Genomic DNA, 22,781 nt, shown 5'->3' on the forward strand with positions numbered 1-22,781 from the left:
TTACGAACATGATTTTAGACCTCTTTTCTTTGAACGAATTGCATCCAAAATTTGATGCAATCTTCTATTTTACTGAGACAATGAATAGAATTTCATTTATTTTGTTTGTTATGTTTTTTGAGTGAACGGGTTCGAAAGCACATAGTTAGACAAACATTCAGACAGTCTATCCATTACCATATTTAAAGCAAAATTATCCATGTGTCAAGAATTTTGTTTTAGTATTATGCATTATATTCGGTCACTTTTTGCGTTTTGAATTACATTCCTCATATATGCATAAATAGTCAGCTTATTAGTATTTTCCTTTCAGGTATCACAAATAGTGTATCAGAAACAATCATTTCACTCTACATGCAGATAGTTACAAAGATGGCACCTACCTTTAAATCATTGAAAATCTTTCGCAAGGAGTAAATTATTTTATTGGTCTCTCGATAGAAAGCCTTACATCTCTAACACACTTTGTCATCTCTTGTGTAGCCGATTGATTTGTAAGGTCTGTCGGATTATTGATGGATCATAATTTAATACATATATAAAAAACTTATGATGATCCTAAATGCCAAATTTTATCTGTTTATCTCATGGCATAACGTATTCGTAGATACTCATAATTCAAAAAAGGAATTTCCTTCATATTATCTCGAAACAAAAATTGTAAATGCACATCAAATTTGAAATCCAGTCATTTAAAAGAAAGAGGTCTAAATGCGTATTCGACTCTAGGAAATCTGGAATATAAATATTCGTCAGAATCCCACCCCACGGGGGGGGGGTGCATATCAGGTATGAGGATGAGATTCCAGTATAGTGGTTGGGTACAGAAATTGTGTGGGATTGGCAACTCTCTACCAATGACGGATCGCACTTCCCACAGGAGGGTTTGTACCGTAGCCGGTGATTGTCCTTAGGACTAAACCTCCCTTCCCGCTAATGCTGTCGCGGTGGTCCGGTCTTTCAGATTTATCCGTGTGCCTCAAGACGGTCGGAGCAGTCAACCAACGATTATGATTCCTCAGAATCTTGTAGTGTCTCGAACTTTTTGTCAATTACAACACTTTTTCTTTGTAAATTTAACAAGCGAATAAATAAATAAAAAATATGAAGGCTATTAAATCTTCCTTAATTTGATGTATTCAGTTATATTCAAATTCACTTATGAGCATAAAGTAATAAATTGAGAAAAGGGGATATTTATTGATTTTTTAAAAATAAGAATGGGTAGGTGATATTTTGAGGAAACACAATTTACTTAGATGGTCGCCATTCAATCAAGAATTTCACTTTATGTTAGATTTTATAATAAACCAAACAGATGTTTGAAGCTTCATATCCGAATTCCCTACGTTATTTAAAATTTGAAATTAATCCCCCAGTAAGCAATTTTTTATAACATAAAATAAAATTAGACCGTTTTTAATAAAAAGATGAACCTCTTGAGTCTAGACTTAAATGACTTTAATGTTTTTATTTAAAGTTCATATTGAGCTAAGCAATTCTTTTACATATGGGTATCTGTATTTTTCTTAATTACGTCAAAAAATAACTACGAATACCACATTTATGTAAATGAATGGAAATCAGTATTCTTCTATGAAAGTACTATATGTATAGTAACAGAAATTTATAAGAAATTCTTACTTATATAAATTAATATGAAGATTTTTATTTTTCTTCCAAACACCCAAATATTTTTGTCATTTATTTTGGCACCATACAAATAAAAAAATAAATGGAAAACATAAAAACAAATTTAACAGAATTCCGGTTATATTTAGCTCCGTATTCAATATAAAGAAATGAGTTAAATATAAGGAATTAAATATAATTTAGTATTATGTTCGAAAAAATCTTTCAGATAATTTATTTTGAAATTAATTAAAATAATTTTGAAATAAAATTGTAAAAATAAAAACAAAATAAGAGAACAAAAAAATAAGAGAAGGGAAAAAAGCATATTTCCATTTGGAAAATAAAGAATATAATTGCAATTATTTTAAGACAAAATAGCTTGAAAATATAAAATTCAGCTAAAATATCTAAAACTTTCCTCGAGTGAGTTACTTTGTGACAATTGATAACATGTGTAATATCCTTAAAATAAGCCCTTTGAGTTTATATGAAATAACCGGATTTAAAAAAACTTCAGAAATTTTTTTAAAATATAGAAAAATAGAATTTAACACAATTTTATATATATAACAAATATAAATAAAAAAATAAAAAAACTATGACACAAATACAAAAATAACCAGCAATAAAACCAAAACAATACTAATATATGCCCATTAAAAAAATTCGTTTTTCGCGTATGGATCAGTTTCTGCAGAGCCCTAAGAAAAGGGCTAGCTGACTCTCTCCGTTGCATCTGCAGTTCTTGCCGCTACGGTCGCAGGAGCATCGGATGCAGGCGCTGCAGCATTCTTTGAATGAGCAGTCTTCGTACTTGCGTGCGCAATCTCGTTGTCTAAGAGAAAGAAAAAAATCGTGATCGTCATACTTGATTTCTGGGTTTAAACAAGGCATTTTATATAGGAAAAAGTGAGTAATTTATGCTACCACTTAATTTGTGGACGGCGATAGCTATAGTAATCAACAAGAGTGTTCTCCTCTCAATTTTCTTGTACACTAATTAGCACAATATGGCGTTATTTGTGCTTCACATTGCATAAAGAAAACTGAATATGCAACTTTGGGTGTTTTCCTTCCCGACAACTGACTACAAAATGTGATACAGAACTATAATAATGATTATAGCAGCACATATCAAATTTTATTTGTCTTAAGTATTAACTCCGCTGTATTAACGGAAAGGGGATGTTTCCTAGTATCGCACTTACGTACTTCCAAATATACAATCCGTTATTCAGCTAACCTTTCTACGGATTGAATCCAAAAATTAATACGGATCTGTAATTCTGTATCAACTTTATTAAAATAATAATAAATTTTTAATCTAATTTTTAAAAAATCTACATATTTTATTCCGTCCTAGTAACCCTTTGTGTTTTTGAATTATTGGAATCACATGAACAAAGATGGACTTTCCATAGATGAATTTCATCCAAAACATACTAGATATTTTTGCAAATTTGATGGAAAAGTCATCACAAACTAAATTTCATGATTCTAACTCGTTGCATTTTTGAGTTATGATTCTTGCAATATCAGATAGATATAATTCAAGAAGTATGTTTTTCTCACCCCAGAGTCACCAAATTTTATCTATCTAGCTCTTTACATTTTACAGTTATCGTATCTGCGTGCATTCGGACTAACAAAAAATCTTCCTGCGCATGGATTTCATTCAGAATTTGATAGAAATTTACAATTTTTTGTTAAGATCAGATACAGAATTTCATCTGTTTAGCTCAAAGCATTTTTGATTTTTGATTTGTAGCCTGTACAGTCAAGCAGATATAATTCCAAAACTGTCCATAATTCCTTGTACCAGTAAGTCTGATAAGTGGAGATTTGTGGAAATCTCGAGTTCAAATTGTTGATCATGACAATATTTTTTCTGTATAAGCACTGTATCAGAAAAAAAAATTAAAGTGATATCTATAGCATGAGTAAATCAAGTATGTGCTCTGCGATTACTCAATTTTCTTCGGTATGTTGTGGGCCTCATATTGGAAATATGAGGAAAAACAATTAAAACCTCGTAAATTACTGTAGACACTCTATTTGCATGAATAGTTTAAGCCAGTTAAAATTCGATCCAGAATCAGTTAGATGATTTAAATATTCACTGAATTCAATTTTATTTCAGTTGTAATAATGGTTCAAAATAAAGTACTTTAAATAGGAAACTGACCTGTAATTGGGGCTGTATCTCCTTGGAGATGTATCCGTAAACACGTCATCGTCATCAGCCAAAAGAGTTCTCCTCTCTTCTGGTCCTAACTGACCTGAAAAATCAAAAGATTTAGATAAGTCTTTACTAGGTATTTTAAAAGATTGTTTACAATTTTTACCTTTTGCTAGATCATGACGAAAAAGTTTTGCATGGACGATTGTGCCCGGAGATCCAATGTGCAACCACAAAAGTATTCTGGCAACTTTCAGCATTATTGGGTACTATTTTTGCTTTTTATTTCATGTACTTTAACCTCTCCAAATTCTGTTGGAATCGTAGATTTCGTAGCTTGCAAATTTTCCCTTATTATATGTAAATTTCGTATAATATTTTATTAATATTGTAAAGTCTCGATCCAATAAAAGGTAGCGTTATGATCAAATTCTTTATTTACAGATTTATTTACATAAATTTACAGTTCATCATCTAGGTTAAATGATTTTTATTCGATACAACAAGGATAGTTATAAGAATACTTCGGAGAAACCTCTTAAGAAAACAGCTAGCCGACTCGTAGCGTTCTCGCAAACAGACGTAGCTCCAGGGATCCACCAATCTTTTCGGGTGGAATTCTAGTCGGACACTCCGCTTTCTGCCTCAGTGTCCACCGATTCTTCTCTTCCAATATCGTCGCACTTTTATCCTGTTCCCATCCTCATTCACATCGGACCATTTTCCCGGTTTTCCAATAATCGTTCAGCAATAACTTCACTGGTCTACCGTCGACTGTGGGAATGAGTTGGGGAACCACCCTCCACAATGTAAAGAATGCAGGTTTACATCTGTTTCAAATACAATGCAGGTGGGGTCCCTTATCTGGACTCGCACTAATTGCCCAGATGTCCTTACTTTAAAGGGGTTGACCACCTGGCACTTCTGGAAGCACTTACACTGCGGTAGGGCGGCGCCATTGCTGATATTGCTGTCTGGATGCTAATTATGGAGCGTGGGAAAAGAAACGTCACCATGGTCACACAGGGAAGAAGCTGAGTCATTACAATATTGTTTTAAGTTATAAGATATGACGAGTGTGCAAGCCTTGCTGTAACTATTTGATTTTCTCTATCTATGCCTGCTTTCTCCCGACTGTTTGTAATCGATCCGGATATTCACTTTGGATTGGTCGGGTTTCTCTATCTTGGATTATTTGGTAGTAGTATATTTTAAGAAAGATGTATGGAGCTAGCTCGATAGGGTCGGCGTCCTGGCATACGGGTAGCGCGTCTTCCCCGTTGTCTGTGCGTCCTGGGTTCGAGTCCCGGTTCGGGCATGGTTGTTCTTCATCTGTTCTAGCTGGGAGATGTTTGAATGTGCCCCCCCCCCTGTAAAAAGGGGTTGTGCAAGCGAATGTGATGCATGAGTAGCTAAGTCTTACTCTTGGCTCTAGCTGGCGCTACTAAAAACAAGAGACGCACCCCCACCGGCTTAAATCGCTGTCTTCGTAACAGCGGGCTTGTGAATGGCAAGTACCATAAGAAGCAACAACAACAAGACCTCGATAGGGCCTATTCCTATTGCTGTATTAACGGAAGCAGTAGGCTTGTGACATGACCTTAATGATTCCCCGACCACATATCCAACGATTCCTTCTTGGTGGGTTACATGGATAAAATGGAATTCGATTTATACGAAACAACGGGCATCACTTTCATTACTAATAATCATAGGATCGGTGGCAGATATCTATGAAATACTGACAGTTTAAAGTGGTCCAAGAATACGTCCTTTGTTGTAGATATTATGTGGCTCACATTGCGAAAGGATTTTGGCATCATCTGCAGTGAAGCCAAAAACTTTTTCTTCATATACATAATTGTTTTGTTTCTAACACTTAATGAAGTTGACTTGCTTCATGCTGATAAAGATATAATTGACTTGATCATCAATTTTTCACTCATTTTTTGAAGTCATTGATTTTTAGGATTTTAAACAATTATGTGTTCTCGATAACCATGCGCAGTTTAATATTTTGGGAATCTAATTATTAATTAAATAAAACTTCGATTCCGTACCAGTGATGCCATCAAATGATGATTTGCATAAAAAATGTGATATTAAAGCTAAAATGTGAAAAATAATTCTATTGAAAAATTCCACTGTTTACTTCTTTAATATAAGTATGTTTTTGAAAAGTGTTTTTAATTAAATTTATTGTAAATAAATTCATGTTTATATCGGAGTTTGCTTTTCTTTCTTTTTGCAGGTTAGTCAAGTTATTGTAGTATCGCGCGGTTTTATATGCAACTACCTGAGATCTTCACCCAGCCTGGTATGGATTTCCTAGGAAGGTTCGTTTTGCTCCTGGGATCCATCTAGCAATCTAGCATTTTGATTGGTTCCTCCCTGTTTGTTTTGCCGTGGCTTGATATTATATCTTCATCCGATTGATTTTGTTAAAAATATTATTATGCAAAATTTACTTATTATTCTTCCTTTTATTTTTCGACAATCTTTTATTTATTTTTTATTTTTTCACCATTGTCTGTGCAAAATTTCTTATCGTCTCTGTTTTTCAAATGTCACTTAATCTACTCAACCATGTAACTGCAATTGTTACTATGCTACCACAGCATTGTTCGGTGAGAGGGTAAAGAACCTTTGCGTTCAATTACTCCGTTAACAGCCAATCAAATCAAACTTTGTATTTAAAAAAAATATCTGTCATGGTCTTATAAACAAACACGTAAAATTGTAGGCGATGTTTTGTGATATCTGTTCGTTCAAATTGGTTCAAAATAATAAAAAATAATAATAACAAAATTGTATGACGCTAAAACTTCGCATAAAATGTAGCATTAATTTAAAACCATACGAAAACGAGAAAAAAATTTAGAGAAAAGTATAAAAAAGAATAAAACTTGAAAATATATTGTCGCATTGAAGAAAGACAGTCGAATCTCCATGGGCGAATGGTCATGGCACTGGTCTCATAATCAAGACCTTGAATTCGAACCCGCTAGAGACGATGGGATTCATAGTATGTGTAAATATTTAATTACTTGATTTTATGTTTTTCTTTATTTCATGTTCCAGAAGATACTGGACATTTCTTTAGTTTACCAGACAAGTGTTCTGGACTTTTCTTACTGTCTCCAGAAAAGTATTCTGGAACTTTCCCTGCTAGTATAAAAGCAGAAGATCTGTCAGTCACTGTGTTCTGAGTTCAGTTAATAAATTGGTTTAGCTCTACTCATTGTGTGTGTCATTGAGTTCTATACTATAGTTCTACGTGACAATATTAATTATTCTTCTCTAAATAATTTATTAATGAAATTAAGAATTTCTAACCTATAGTCATTCTAGTTCAAAGCAATGCAGCATAATAATAAATTTTTAAGCTATTTTAAAATTTTAAAATTTATCTTTTCAACGATTCTAGTTAGAAGAGTTTTTTTTCTCTGGTTTCAACTGTTTCTTTAAAATTAATTTTCACTATAGTAGTGATAATAGATATACAAATAAATGATATGATCAACGCACAATTAAGAATAATGTGGCCTATTAAATAACTTATGACCATAAAAAATCGCTTGACAGCAATATTACTTCTTAAGCACAGTGCAAATGCAATCATTAGAATTTATATAATAATTCATTCCTACTCGAATGATCATATCTATTCAGCAACAGAGTTACACCTGCTCTGCCTGAAAGATCTGGAGAAAAATGAATGGCCGTCATCTTGACAACACTGAGGCTGAAATTATTTTTGAATCCTAATAGCCATCACTAACCACGGTTCAACCGCTCCCGTAGGAATACGCCTCTTCTTTGACGTGGAGGTAACTCGACACTACATAATTATTATACCTAACAGGTAAACACATAATTATTATACCTAACAGGTAAACACATAATTATTATACCTAACAGGTAAACACATAATTATTATACCTAACAGGTAAAAACATAATTATTATACCTAACAAGTAAACACATAATTATTATACTTAACAGGTAAGCGAGAACCAAATACCTTGCCAGAAGCTTCTTATCCCTATATTTTATTCTATATTTTGCCCCCGCCCCCCACCTGTTGGAGTGGCAATATACACAGGAGGGATCAAAAGTCTTTAGATTAACTTTAAGGATCTTTGGTGCATCTACGCCTTTAAAAGTCTATCAGTATATTCATCTTTTCCAGTGAATTAAGTAAAAGGAATGGATATGAGGTCTAATGATACACAAATTCACAAGAGCACCATTTCATGAATAATAATGTCCACCAGAAAGGATACCTCAGATATGTAAATGAAAACTTCCGGTTCAGTGATTGGTTCTCTCTTTCCTGTTGAGAATAGCAATATTCGATTCACTCTCTTCATCGGAGTGAGGTCTAGTTACTTCGACTCCAATGACAGGACGTATATTGTATGGAAAGAGTTATGCCTCAGCTGATGACGGCTGTTAGAGTTCCACCATAACTCAGTGCTGTTGACACGAACCATTGTACTACTCCAGGTGCTCATGCAGAAGAGGCATGAGCCCTGGAGTAGTATATTATTATATATACAAATTGTATATATATAATCACATATACTAGGATACATTTTGAACAACAAATCATGAGAATATTTAACATAAAGAAAGTCTTCAAAATAGTGCTGTTCTTAGAGAGATGTTTCACATGTTGTAATCTTTGCAACTTTGTTTCATTAGTGTGAATTAGTACCTCATTTTACCTATGTTGTATATTTAATGTAGTGCACTTTTCCCCTCATTTAATTCTTTCCAAAGAACTTTGTAGCGCTCTTTATTTTTCGCAATCTTCTATTGTATTACATGTTATGCTATTTCTAAATTCATAATTTATCCTTAAATATTATTACAGGATTTTTGAAGTATCCTGCATATAAAAAAATCTTCCAAAAACGCGCTCGTTCTTTGAATAGTTTCATTGAAGGGTGTAAAAACGTATAGCCTTCAGTCAAAATTTAATACGAATCAAAAACTCTGGTATAAAAACTATCTGAAAAATTTCATCTTTCTATATTATTGCGTTTTTAAGGTGTCGTGTTCATATATTCATGGAAAGTCAGACATATAGACACACTTTTTTTCAAACATTCAAATCTAGAATGTTGATATTTATCAAAATTGTGAGGAAGAATTTTTCTAGATATTTCTCGACTTCACGAACCTTCTTTCTGCATACGTCTGTACAGTAAAAAATTGTACATTTATTTCATCGATGCTATTTGTATAATTCTGCTGTAACAATTTTTCAAAGAGTGTATGTATTACCTTTGAAGATATAAAATGTTACTAAAGATTATTTTATTATTTGATGACTCTTTAAGCGACCTGTAGCAAAATCAAAAATAATTGAAAAAAAGAGTAATTAAAATAGTATCAATATCAAATAGATTGTTGAATTACAATTGAGCTTCATTAAATTAGCTTCCGCGATATTTACTATCATTATCATTCAAAACACTTGCTAATTTACAATGCAAAACGCGTCTTGATGAAAGATTATATGAATATTTCTGTTTGGAATAAAAAAATAATCCCCTGAATGATATGTAGATCTCAAATTTTCTCCTCGGTTGTCGGGTCACAAAATCACCTTTTTTTTTTTTTTTTTTTTTTTTCAGATTGCTAGAAATTGTTCCAAAAATTTAGTTGTTGCTTCTACGGAAGCTAAGAATTTAAATTCTCATAAGAACTAACTAATATATTTTTAACTTTCTTCTGTGGTGTCTAGTTCTTCAACCTTGATAACTTTTTTTTAGCATTTCGCAATTTATATATATTTTAAGTTATTTCGGATTTTTCTGTGTGATTCCCTTATTAGCATATAGAACATGCAGTAATGGCGCTTCTAACTCTCTTAGTAAAAATTTATTTTAGCATGTGATGCCTATTAATCACCATTTTGGCGCAGTCTATAGAAGAAATTTTATTTGGAAGAAGACGCATTTTAAGAAAATGCTTATCTAAGTTTTGTGTTTTACAGGCATACATACGCACGCTTGACTTTCATTCAGGGCTCCCTTGCTGAAATGTCTTTGTTCTAAATATTATTATATTTTATATTTATTGATGTTTTTTACTAAAAAATTGTTTTTAATTACAAGCTCGTATTTCCTTCTGAGTAGGATCTTAAGAAGTTGAATTATCATCTGTAGCATCTTCTTTTGCAGTTCTTTGGTGTATGCACTACTTGAACAAATTGTATGAGTTACCGTCTTCATAGAACGGCAGAGAGATATGTACAAAAAACTGTATTTTTCTAATTCAAGGAGATCTGAAACATGCATATTCATTATTGGGTGTTTCTGGACTTTCGGCGTGGCGGCTGCTCTCATCTTATAAAATTGTACTTTCCATAAATTTATTCCTTAAGCGCATTCAATATATTTTGAGACCCGGTAGACAGTTCAAACTTTGCTCACTTTAAGGCCTAACATTGGTTGGAGTAGGTTGATATTGTGGATTCGGCTGAAGTTTCGGTTTTGATTCTTGGAAATAATTCCATCATCATGCTTGGTGTTTAATTTGTTGCAATAATTGGAACTTCAGTTAATTATTCAATAAACGCTAATGGTTAGACAAGATGGGGAAGGGGGTATCTTTGATCTTACTTTTATCTTTGAGCTACTTGTCAGGTATTCGGAAAGCAACACTAAAGGAAAAACACTGCCATATAGACTATACCAATTAAAAATAAATGAATATTACATTTAAGAGCAAAGATAAATCAAATGAAATAAAAAGAAAGGAAAGGAAGAATCGGGTCTTAAGACTTTATCAAGGATCACCCTCAGACAGGGATTCAAACTAGGGATTTTTTTACTGTTAGAGGTCTGACTTTCACCCAAGTATTGACCCCTCGTGACCCAAAAATCCCAAGAAATAGATGCTTTGAAGACAAAAATTAATATCAATAAAGCAATAACAATATATTACACAACAATAAGCAAAATATTATTTCAAAATTCTAATCTAAGCAAGACCTCAGCAAAATTGAATACAACCATACCACTGCATGACCATTATCAAACTATCAAACCAAAAAACATCAATAAAATATAAAAGCAAAAAATCATATCAGTTGAATGTAAAAATAATTTAAGAGATTTTATAGAAAAAATTGAGCTTAACACTGCAGACAGTTATCTCAAACTAAATTCAACTTTCCCGCGCTTAAAGCTGAAAATGCCTACAATGCTTTTCAAGGTGCCACATCACCAAATGAAATAAATTTGGACGAAAGTCAGACACCTCACAGAAAAAAAATCCTGGTTTGAATCCCTGTCTTAGGGTGAACCTTGATAAAGTCTTCAGGCCCTATTCTCAATTTCCTTCCTGTTTATTCCATTTAATTCCTTTTTGCCGTAAAACTTAATATTCATTTATTTCTAATTTGGATAAGTTCATTTGTATTTTAAATAAAGCAGCATTAGCAATACAACGCATCTTTCTTTTAATCGTTTTGACTCAGTCAATGTTTACTTTTAAGTTAGTTTCATAAAAATGGCTTTGATTTTTGGTTGATAGTCATGTGAATTTTGTGCAGCTAATATCGGCAATTCTCGGCAGTTGAAAAAGTAATTTTTATGAGAAATCGGCTTACTGGGTTGACTTACTTGCTTCATCCGCTCTTGTGGTGCACAAGTAGATCGTAAAAAGCATTCCCACTAGTAACAACGTCTTCATGTTTTATTGGGTTTCTGGAAAGAGAAATCTATTATCAGACTATGAAACAAGTTGTTTCTTTTAAATCATAAGCACCTCCTTATTCATCGCAGATTAAATAGACGATAAATTTCTATCAAATGAAAGATTGCCTAGATACGTATACAAAACATCATTTTGGGGTACCTAAATGCAATGTGCCTGTTACTTTAACATCGTGTGGTGAAGAGCTTATAAGCCCGTTAAAGCTACGAAACACGGGCAGTTGCTTTTGTATTGTGGTCTTGTTACTCGGCTGCGAACCACAAGGTCCCAGGGTCTATCCTGGCTCATACCAATCCGCACATTGGTGACCTCGGACGATTAACCTTCAACCTTCGTACAGCTGTTGTGGCGCCATCTACCCACAGCAACCCAAAGTCGTCAGACTCACTTGACGCAGTAACACACACACAAAAAAAAAGGCCTCAGTAACACAAAGCCGTCAGACTCACTTGACTCAACGGCACCACTCACACACGCTCGCCAAATCAAAAAAGGGGTGAGGCGTAGCTACGATACATCACCACTCACCAGCCATATCGTTCGACTCAATGGAGAGAGAGTGTGTGGTAAAAGCTTATAAGCCAGTTAACAGCTACGAAACACGGGAAATTGCTTTTATCTTGTGGTCTTGTTACTCGGTTGCGAACCACAAGGTCCCGGATTCTATCCTCGCTCAGTTCAATCCGCTACAATCGTAACAACTGAAAAATAATGTTATGTTACCCATCGACGGCGAGCAGCAATTTGCCTATGATTTTAACAATATTAATTTAGTCATGCATCAATCAAATTTGAATAACTACATCTTATAATAAGAAAAGAAAGTTTTATTTTAAATAATACTTGCTCAATAAATTTAGAGCATTCTGGAAGGTTAGCTATATTTGAAAAATGGTGAAATCAGCTGGCGAATAATATTGGCCAAATCATTCTAATTGTTGAAGATAGGGTCCCCTTAAAAGTTTTGTTTTGCTACATCTCTCGAAACTAGAAGGGAATGAGGCAGGTGACCGCTTAAGACGTATTGAGAAATTACGATCTTTCATATGAAAAAACTATTAACAAAATAGACACGGGAGATACTGTAGTGAGATTTTTTCCATATATATATTGCACAAATAAATAGATGTTATTTTTTTCGGGGAAGGGGTATTTCATTCTGGGAAAATGAGACAGGTGACCAATGATGACTTATTTAAGCATCATGAGCTTTCATTTGAAAAAAAAAATCCGAAATTGCATCAATGGTTTTGTCTAAAGAACTCTGACGTATCTCTTTCCCATACACAATATACTGTGAAACAGTGTTTTTGACATTTCTTTCAAAAATGGCGGTGATGACGATAAATGACCATTGCCTGCATATTTAGAAATCATATTCTTTCATACGAAATAAAAATCGTCGAAATCATTCCTCTAGTTGGGGCTGCGGAACCAGCTTTTGAGTTTTGAAAATTATTATAAGTTTAGGAAATTCTTCTCTAATATTGTATTTAAGTTGTAAACTTTATAATATTAGATTATAATTGTATTTGCAAAATTTGAAGATAATTCGTAATATGATTATAATAATCAAATAAAAATTATTTCAAATACAAGAAGAAAATCTATTCCTGATAAATTTAAATTTAATATAGTGATACTTTTAATAATCTTTGCTGGTGCCTCGAATCTGAATTCCAATGCGCTTACCAACTTTTATCATATTTTTTGTTATGTCATTTATTAATTGTATTTTTAAATAAATCAAAATAAAACGAATATAATTTGGACTAAGTTAATTTTTAAAAGAGGAGTTTAATTTTAAGGTACGTCAAATAAACTTACAGAAATATTTAGGAAACTAAACAGCTTTTTCTGTTTTCCATTGGATATATCCAGACGAAAAAAAACATATTGTAAGCCAATAAACAATTCCTATTTCTTTCAACCTAATGTTGTTTATTGAGTATTTGATTAAATTTCTTAGATTTCATATTTTATATGATGAAAGCTGAGAACTACACAAAATTGTTCCTAAAATGATATAACATTTTGAAATCACAACAAGATTTGTTTCAAAAATGTGGTTTAAATTATATGTTCTTTATTCGAAATAAATAACTTTTTGTAAATGAATGGATATATTAAAAGGAAAAAAAGCTATAGCTATTAAATATACAGTCTGTAAATAAAATATACAGTAGCTATTAAATCTACAGTCTACATAAACTGTAGCTATTAAATATACAGTCATTATTAAAGGTATAAAAAAGTAAATCTTATACTGTAAGTATGCAGTTTTTTACCCATTATTAGATTTACAAAAAGACCCACAATGTGCTTCAACAGAATCTTACCTTCGATTCTAAAAGAACTGTTTGCTCCAAATTTATTTTATCCTTCAAAATGAATTTATTCTTCGATTCCTTTTTCTATCTTAAGAAATATGGCTCTTAAAATGTATAATTTTATCATTAGGACACAATTTAAATTTTAATTAGACAAAACTACGCCTAAAAAATCAGACCGATTACACTTTTTATAATTTTTATGATATAGAAATTACTCAAAATTTAATTTTTTTCAAAAACTGAATCGCAGAAACGGTTTATTACTGACATTTTTTTTCATATGAAAAAAATACAGAAATTGAAAATCCATTTAATAAAAATTCAATTTCACTAAAGAAAACACAAAATCATTCAAGCAAATATTATATAAGAGTAATACTATTTTAATATATGAATGTTACTGAACTTTCATGGCCTTTTAAACCCTTGAAAGTATCAGTTCTCTGAAATAATTACATTTCTGAGAATTATATGTTAACTGTTGACCTAGCAAACTATGATGATTCATTTCATGCTAAGAAAATAAATAATTCCTCATCCATCAAACACATCTTAATTAGTACACCAGATGTCAATCAACTTTTAAACCTCGTAGATCAAATCTAATATATTACGGTCATGCGAGTAGAACAGGTTCAAAATAAAAAATAAGAAATGTCAATGGGTAAAGCGTGTGCTAATAAAAGTCAATCCCGATTATGATTGATTATTGCTTCAGAGTAAAAACGTTTTGTTATTATTACTTTGATCAATTTGGCATTAAGTTACGACTTTATAAAAGTTCTACAATCAGTTTTCAATAATCAAAAATTATCCGTTATTTGAAAACACCAGATAAAAATAATTTTTATTGGATTTATCAGAAATGATGCCATTTCCTGATGATCTATACATATAATAAAGCTCAATGTGTGTGTGTGTGTGTGTTGGCGCTCTACAGGCCAGGTCATTTGACATACAGCTATCAAACTTGGTACATGTATACCTTAGAGGTCGGGAATGTGCACCTGGGGTCCCTTTTTCAGAAATTTTAATTAGAATTTTAATTATTAATTAAAAACCAACTTTCCCGCCAAAAAAATCTTCCATTTTCCCCACCGCCAAATTTTCCGCCAAAATAATCTTCCTTTTTCCCCACAGATTTTTTTTCTCCCAACAGTAATGAGGCTAGGGTTAATATTTTTCGGCGGATTATTTCAAATGATTCTGTTTATTTTCTTAATGTTTTATGCATTTAAAATTAAACATTGTTAATTAATCCATGTTTCAGATTCATTCTGAAGTACTTTTGAATTAAAATAACACAGAATAAAGGAAATTAAAAATGTCTAATCTGCATAACGTTACCCCAACTGGCGTAGAAAAATTCACGCATTTGCGTTACCTAACTGGCGAAGAAAATTCACGCATGCGCATTGTTCTGATTGTTGTCATGACAACCAACCACTATCAAAGGATGATTTAAATTATTTTTAGGTTAGTTGCATGCTTTTGTAAGTAAATTGTACTTATGTTAGTTATATATTTTTTGTATATGCTTATAGTTTTAAGTACACCGTTTTTAAAGTAGTATTTTTTAACCTGTTTTCAATGATATAAATTATTTTTAGGTTAGTTGCATGCTTTTGTAACTAAATTGTATTTATGTTAGTTATATATTTTTTTGTATATGCTTATAGTTTTAAGTACATCGTTTTTTAAGTAGTTTTTTTAAACCTGTTTTCGACCGATTATTTTAAACGATTCGTTTTATTTTCTTAGTGTTTGATGCATTTAAAATTAAACATTGTTCATGAATCGATCTGTTCTTGAGGAATCTGAGAAATTTTGTTGACAAATTCTTGAGATATTACATAAATTAAGAAAGATATTCTTTAGTGCCCATAAAGTTTAAACGCTCAGTGACTCTATTATTAGTAATCATATTATTAGAAATATGCTTTGTTTCAGTAAAAAATATTATTATATTAATTGCAGATTAATCATTTACACTTTAATTTAAAGCATAAATTCTACGAGGGGTAACAGAAAATTAGAGAGATACATATCACGTTATGACTGAAGGCCTTTATAATATTATGAGTGAATTATATAACTATCAAAATTTGAAGATTTAAAATATTTTGCTGAAGAATCTATTAAAGTTGGATAAAATATTTAATTATTAAAATTTTAACGAACATTAAGATTGGCGAACCGGCTGGTCGCCAAAGGCGGCTAGTATTAAATAAATAAATAACGTTTTTGCAGTGAATAAAATGACTAAAATTATTCGAATCAAATTTTTAAAAAAATCGTTTGCAGTAAAACTAATAATCCTTGTTAATGGAAGTTGAATTTCTAGAAATATTCTTAGTTTAATTAGTATAATACATAAAAATATAATTAGAATACTTTTAATGTTTTTATAACACTTTTGTTCATTGATACTAATAATTTGAGGAAAGAATTTTATATCATATTTTTAATCGATGATTTGAAAATTTTTGAATTAAAAAAACAATGCAAGGCTTTATCAATGAAAATATTATCTTAAACAAGAAGTTAAAAAATCATAATACTTTTAATATTGCATTTAGAATTATATATCATCTATATTGACATTTAATTAATTTTATATTTTCTTTCTTTATCGTATCCAACTTTTCAAAATTATTCTTTACGGTTTAAAATATACTACATAAATGAAACAAAAATGTTTAGATTTCGTATAAAAGTCCAAATTACGAAACAGATTTCTGTCGAATTTTTTTAGGTATATTGAACAGTATAAAGATGATTTTAGAGAAAATGTTGTAACAAACAATAATTTTATTAGCTAAAAATTATGCTTCCTTCGCGCATGCGCATTGTATTGCTCTTAAAAACAACATGGAGAAGAGACCAAGCTTTGATTGCGAAAGAATTTGAGAGAAGTAAAAAAAAAAAAAAAAAAAAAGAAGGGGTATAAATATTTAAATAAGTTTGCTTCATCATTTTAATGCGGAAAATTACTTTTTATTTGAGGTTTCCCGCTATATAAAAACTAATTCAAAACTTATTTGTTTTAACGGTAAGTGGAGACTGAAATTTACTTTTGAAAATAGCTGCTTCATTCCATGTTATAAGCTAATATTTAAGAAATAACTAATATCTGTATCATTCCTAAATTTTGTATCATTTTTTAAAAATAGTTTATTGAAAAAAAAGTTAGATTCCTGCGAATTCTAAAAATTATTTGGGACAATTTGTAATTTTTCGAGAAACTATGAGATATTACTATTTTTGATGTAATGGATTATCACCTTTTAATTAAAAAAAAGTAGAGTAATTAAAATATAGTTGAGAGTTTTTGCGTATATTATAACTTTTTTGCTAATCTGCTGATGTAAAAGCAAAGCCATATGGAAGTATTTGTAACTGTTAATATACAACTTTTAATAAACTTTGAAATTTTTAATAAGTTTGAAACAAAATCCAACTTGTAATTAGAAGTGGTTTTGAAATTGTCTTATTATTCATTTAAAAATTCTTTTATTTAATTCGCCCTATTTCATTTAATCTGCTGAATTATAATTATTTTTAAATATTCTAATTATTACTTAAAATTATAAATACTGGCAGTGAATTGCGTAATAAAATGAAAATGCTGAATAAAAATATATAATGTATTATAATAAAGGTTGAGGATTTTGATTTAATTAACAAACCCTGGAAAGAACGAAAATATCAGATCACAATTATGATATCATGCCCAGAAAAAATCCTCAGATCAAAAATTTCAGCGACAACTTTCCGATATTTTTTTAAATCATTACACAATATTTTTTTCTTATTATAAAACTTGCAAATTTTATAACTTTTATATTGTCTTATTGTATAATTCTAAAACAAAACAATATAATGTTTTATAATTTTAAAAATCTGAATAATATTTAAATTATGCTTTAAAAAGTTTTGCAAACTTTTTAGAATATCCGGCAATATTATCCTTAAAATTGAGTTACAAATTTTTATACATTATATTTTGAAACTAATTCTCTTGAAAGTGATTGGCATTTAATTGCTGGTTTTCTTTTAGTTTGTCAAAATTTCGCATATAAAACTGCACATATACAAGTCAAATCAAAATTAATAAAAATTTTATTTTGAATGTTAGAGAAGGAAAAAGGGGTCATCAAAATATGTATTTCTTAAATACTCATGGAAGGCTTTAACCGGCATTGCACTTGATGAAACCGGCATTGCTTATTTCTCTAAACATTCTTTTATCTGAAGCAATCATCTCAATTTGTTCTAAAAAAATTGATCTGGTTTACTTTTAAAAAAGACGATTAATTACTTGTATTTTTCTAATTCTTCCGCATTTAAACAAAATCTTTTCCCTCCTTTATTTTTAAAAGGATGAAGCGACTTTTATAAAAACATCTTCGATGGCATGAAAAATTGGGAAGAAAGGATTTATATTGGATAAACGACAAAAACCCTTCCCCTAAATGATTATAAAAAGAAATAAATTTCGAGAACTTTCTATTTTTATTCCGGGAAATAGAATAGTATTTCTTAAATTGTGTGTCATAGTACTGAAAGGTGTCAACAGAACATAAATAGACTGACAAAAATTTTCCATCAGCTTTCTTTATTTTTTTTTTTCATATTTTTTTAGCATTTGTAAAAAATATATATAAAATAAAATATAAATGAGTCAAAATTCTTAAACAGTTTTTCTGTATAGAAATACAAATACTAAATATATTCTTCAAATTTTTCTAACAAATACAATGAAGCATGAAGAAGATTTCACTAAAGGTGTTTTGACAATTAATTAAAAAGAAATTTTTTTATGAATTAAAAAAACTCCATTTCCATTCTTGGGAAAGATTCTCTCACAAGTATTCTTATTCCCATTCAATGAAAATATTAGCTACAAATATTTTAAATCATTTTCTTTTGTCTTTCATTTGCCAATCGTGATGCTGAATTGAATTCTGTATCATCCTTTAAATACTATTATGCAAGGAAAAAAATTTTCATCGGTTTTTAAAAATCGTTTGGTGCAGCCTATAAATTTTTGAGAAGCAATGAATTTTAAAATATATTTGATATGGATGATCTCATAGATATTCTCATTTTAATTAAAAATAAATGTGCAAACGATAAGAGGATTTTCCGTATTTTATTAGTTTATATTAAAATATTTTGAAATTAAAATATACAATTTTTTTTATCTTACTTTATTTATGTGCTTATTGCCATCGAATATTAAATATGTTTTTTCAAATCATTTTTGCTCTATTTATTTGTTTAATGTCGATTTAATATATGATACCCTTTATTATGTTGTTCCTGTTTATAATTTGTTCACTAACTTTGAAGAAAAAGGAAGGTTTTCGGGGAAATTTTATAATTTAATTAAAAAGCAGTATTTCTATCAATAAAAAAAATGCAAAATATTTCCTTCCGCGCACCGATGGTTATATTAGGAGTGAATAAAGACATCTCAACTTAAAGCATTTCCTTAAATTCTTCTACATGAGAGCTGTAAATTAAATTTATTTTTGCTTCCCATTTGCATTCACATTTTCTTAATTTTCGAACTTTGATGTTGTGATAAAACTTTTCCAGATAGAAACGTTGCTGCGAAAGCACTTTCAACACGAAAAAGAGCTTCAACTGAGGAACCTTTTTAAAAAAACTTTTTATATGAAATAGTATTTATTATATTTCACATACTAAATTGTTTTACTTAAGAATTACACATGTTGAAATCAAAATAAAAAGAAATTCTGAAGAACATCAGTCATTTAAAAATTTCGTTGATATTTATATACAAACAAATTCTACACATTTCTTCTTATTAATAAAAAAAAAGGCAGAAACCTTAAATACTTATTAGGAATATCCATCTTAAAAGTAAAAGTAATTCAAAACATTATAAATTTTTTATCGTCTTTTATGCCAAAATAACATTTAATTTAAATTGATATTTTATAAGTAAAGGGACTATCATGGACATTTTACTTTAGCTTTCGTTTCATTTCCCTGCCTTTTTTAGGCCAAAATTTTAATTATCATGCTTTACTTAGACTAAAGCATGATAATTAAAATTTTTGCATTATACATTTAAACATACTTAATGTTTAAATGTATAATTTGCTTCAAATAAAAATTAGATGGATAAAGTCTTTTGTTTATTAAGCAATTCAATAGCAAAAAATTTTCCATTTATCTGTATTTACTTAGTAAATAAGTACTTATTAAATTTCAGTGAATCATTAAAATGAAATAAGAACAAGTCGATTTCTATAGAATAAAAAATAAACAAAAAAATTTTCAGTTCTAATTTTTTTAACAGTCATAAAGTGCAATTTTTTTAGTTTCAAAGAAAATTTAAAATTGCATCATAATAGCAATAATTGAAAGGTTTCTGATTTATTTCTGAATTAAATACAGTGATAAAAAAATTCCCAAAATTTTCCTTTTCCAGAAAGTTTCAACATGAAACTACATTGCTATCACTATTCTTGCATTTTTTCGCATAATTTTAGTTTATAAATTTCTCTATAATCAATTTTAAATGCATCAAAATATGATAGAAAATCACAATAAAAAACACTAGAACATGATAAAAAAAATCGACAACTATACATTAGCCATTTCTTTCAATATCGTGGGGAAAACTATTGATTTATTTTAAATTATAGGGGAAAAATCTGAAAAATTAGCGCGGGAATACATTTGTTAGTCGTTTCTGTAATACTATTGCAGCTTTTTCTTGATCCAAAATAAATTTTTATGAATATTTTAAAGTTTTTTTTTATCCCGATTATGGTTTTATAATGATATATTGACATATATCATTATAAAACTATATCAGTTTCCCAAATGAATAAAGTAAAAAAATCATATAACATATGTTTCTCTAATCAAAACAATCACACTTATAAAATCAGAAGAAATACTCTTTTCGAAACGCATTATTTTACTACTATATATTTGAAGAACAAATTCGATATGAATTATTATAGAGAGTTACAGATGTCCATAATTGGTGAGACACCGTTCAGAAGTTTGTGACACAAACAAAATATTGTTTGTGTAAATAAAATAGCAATTTTATAATTAAACTATCGGGAGCTTAGCTTATGTAACTTTCTCACGCATTTCCACAAAATGATTTGTTTTATGTTTAGTTTCGCTGTATTGTTAGAAGATAAATTATTATGGAATTAAATATGCTTTGTGGACCATTTGCGTCTTCACCGATTTGTTTCAAAATGCTACTCTAATCTACAGTTTTTATTTAAAGATTATATATTAAAATCCATATACCTAATGCTTATATATTTAATTTATCGCATTCACAAGCACCAAATGATAAACTAACAGACAATATGCCGAATTTCATCCATCTAGATTTTCTCGTGTTTGAGCAATCGTTTTTATTTACGCAAAAAGATTGATTTTAGAATGATTTAATCAAAAATTTGATAGAAGTTTAGAGTTTTGATTAAAAAAAACCGCAAACCAAATTCCATGTATTTAGTTATGCTTTTTAATCTACTTTATTCATAGAAAAACGATCATGATTCTAAAAAAATGCATTCGGAGAAGTTTAAAACATGGAGATTTATCAAAAGCTCGAGGGCATTTTTTTTTCCGAATATGTAAAATAATGTAGATTGATGCATCATCACTATAATTTTAATCTCGTCATCCTCATCTCCGTAAACAATTTAAATTCATTAATTCAAAATACTGTATAGAATTTTGACGCGGATTGAATTTGCTTCTAAAATACTGCATGAAAATTCTATATCATTTAAATAACATATTATAAGCTAGAAACATAAATTTTGAGCATTATAAAACTGCTGAAATTCTGTAATCCAAAGTCTCTATTATATAGTTTAAGTAGTAAGTATATATTAAGTAGTTAAGTATAGTTTATATAGTTATTATATAAGTCTCTATTATATGGTTTGAATGAATAAAAATAAGAGAATTATAACGTAAATGAAAGCTGTACTGTAGAATTTATAGTAATATCATCTTAAAAGTTACCGGCACATCAAAAAAAGAACAACTTTTTTTTTCAGTTTAAAAAAAAACGTTAAGGAAATTAAACAAAGAACGTTAAGAAATATCTACTAAAACTTTCATTAAACTGAAATTTTTAATTTGATTTGAAATTTTGCCACGGAACGTTTCAACTTCAAAATTATCCACAAAAATAACAATATAAATTAAAGAAACTATGATACTTAATGAATAAGAAGTTTCTAATATGTAAAAGCTTAAACATACAAAAAGATAAACTCGGTAAATTAAGAGCATCGAAAAATCAGTTTATGGATTAATGACTTACTTTAAAATGAAAGGTTTAACTTCTTACGGCACCGTTTGGGAAAAAAGCTTTATCTCAGAGTCGATTTTGGCACTCTTTTCTAAAGAACAGTTGTGGCAGCAAGTAACCTAAATTGTGCTAAGCACCTGAAATACAACCGTACCTAACGGACGACATAGCATATTAAGTGAGACAGTTGCGACATACCAAACTGTTTCCTGCAGTCTACTGTACGTGCCGGACATATCAACTGTCCGAACAGATATTATCTCACCTTTCAAGGAGCGAAAATAAAAATTATAAGGTTTCTTCATTAGTAACCTGATTGCTGCACGTGGCTAAAAATGAATGCTTCCAGATCACCTCGTATCCCGGCGTGACCTAGAAATTCTGCTCTAGGAGAAAATTGAAAACTTCTCTTTAAATACGCAGTTAGAAAATGGTTTAAACAATATTTTAAGGACAGTAAAATATCCAAAGTTTCAATTCGTGTTATTAACAAGAATTTAAATTGAAGCGAATAATTATTCTGAATGTAGAACTCTACTTAAAAAACATCTGCTCCACAAGAACA

The 22,781-nt window shown here is 29.9% G+C and overlaps 1 protein-coding gene across 2 annotated transcripts; it reads right to left on the reverse strand.

Annotated features, from left to right (window-relative positions):
- Positions 1-1,733: 1,733 nt before the first annotated feature.
- On the reverse strand, positions 1,734-22,439 carry LOC129988825 (uncharacterized). Of its 2 annotated transcripts, none has more exons than XM_056097096.1 (4): positions 22,229-22,439; positions 11,442-11,538; positions 3,821-3,914; positions 1,734-2,470 (listed from the first exon to the last, which is right to left on the reverse strand). In XM_056097096.1, exons 2-4 carry the CDS (start codon positions 11,461-11,463, stop codon positions 2,320-2,322), a joined length of 267 nt encoding a protein of 88 aa, XP_055953071.1. In that variant the 5' UTR covers positions 11,464-11,538; positions 22,229-22,439; the 3' UTR covers positions 1,734-2,319. The 2 variants fall into 2 exon arrangements, with proteins under 2 accessions (XP_055953071.1, XP_055953070.1); XM_056097095.1 differs by having other exon boundaries at positions 1,751-2,470; positions 11,455-11,538; positions 22,229-22,433.
- Positions 22,440-22,781: the final 342 nt, after the last annotated feature.

Source organism: Argiope bruennichi, chromosome 10, assembly GCF_947563725.1.
Source record: "Argiope bruennichi chromosome 10, qqArgBrue1.1, whole genome shotgun sequence".
Classification (NCBI taxonomy): Eukaryota; Metazoa; Arthropoda; class Arachnida; order Araneae; family Araneidae; genus Argiope; species Argiope bruennichi.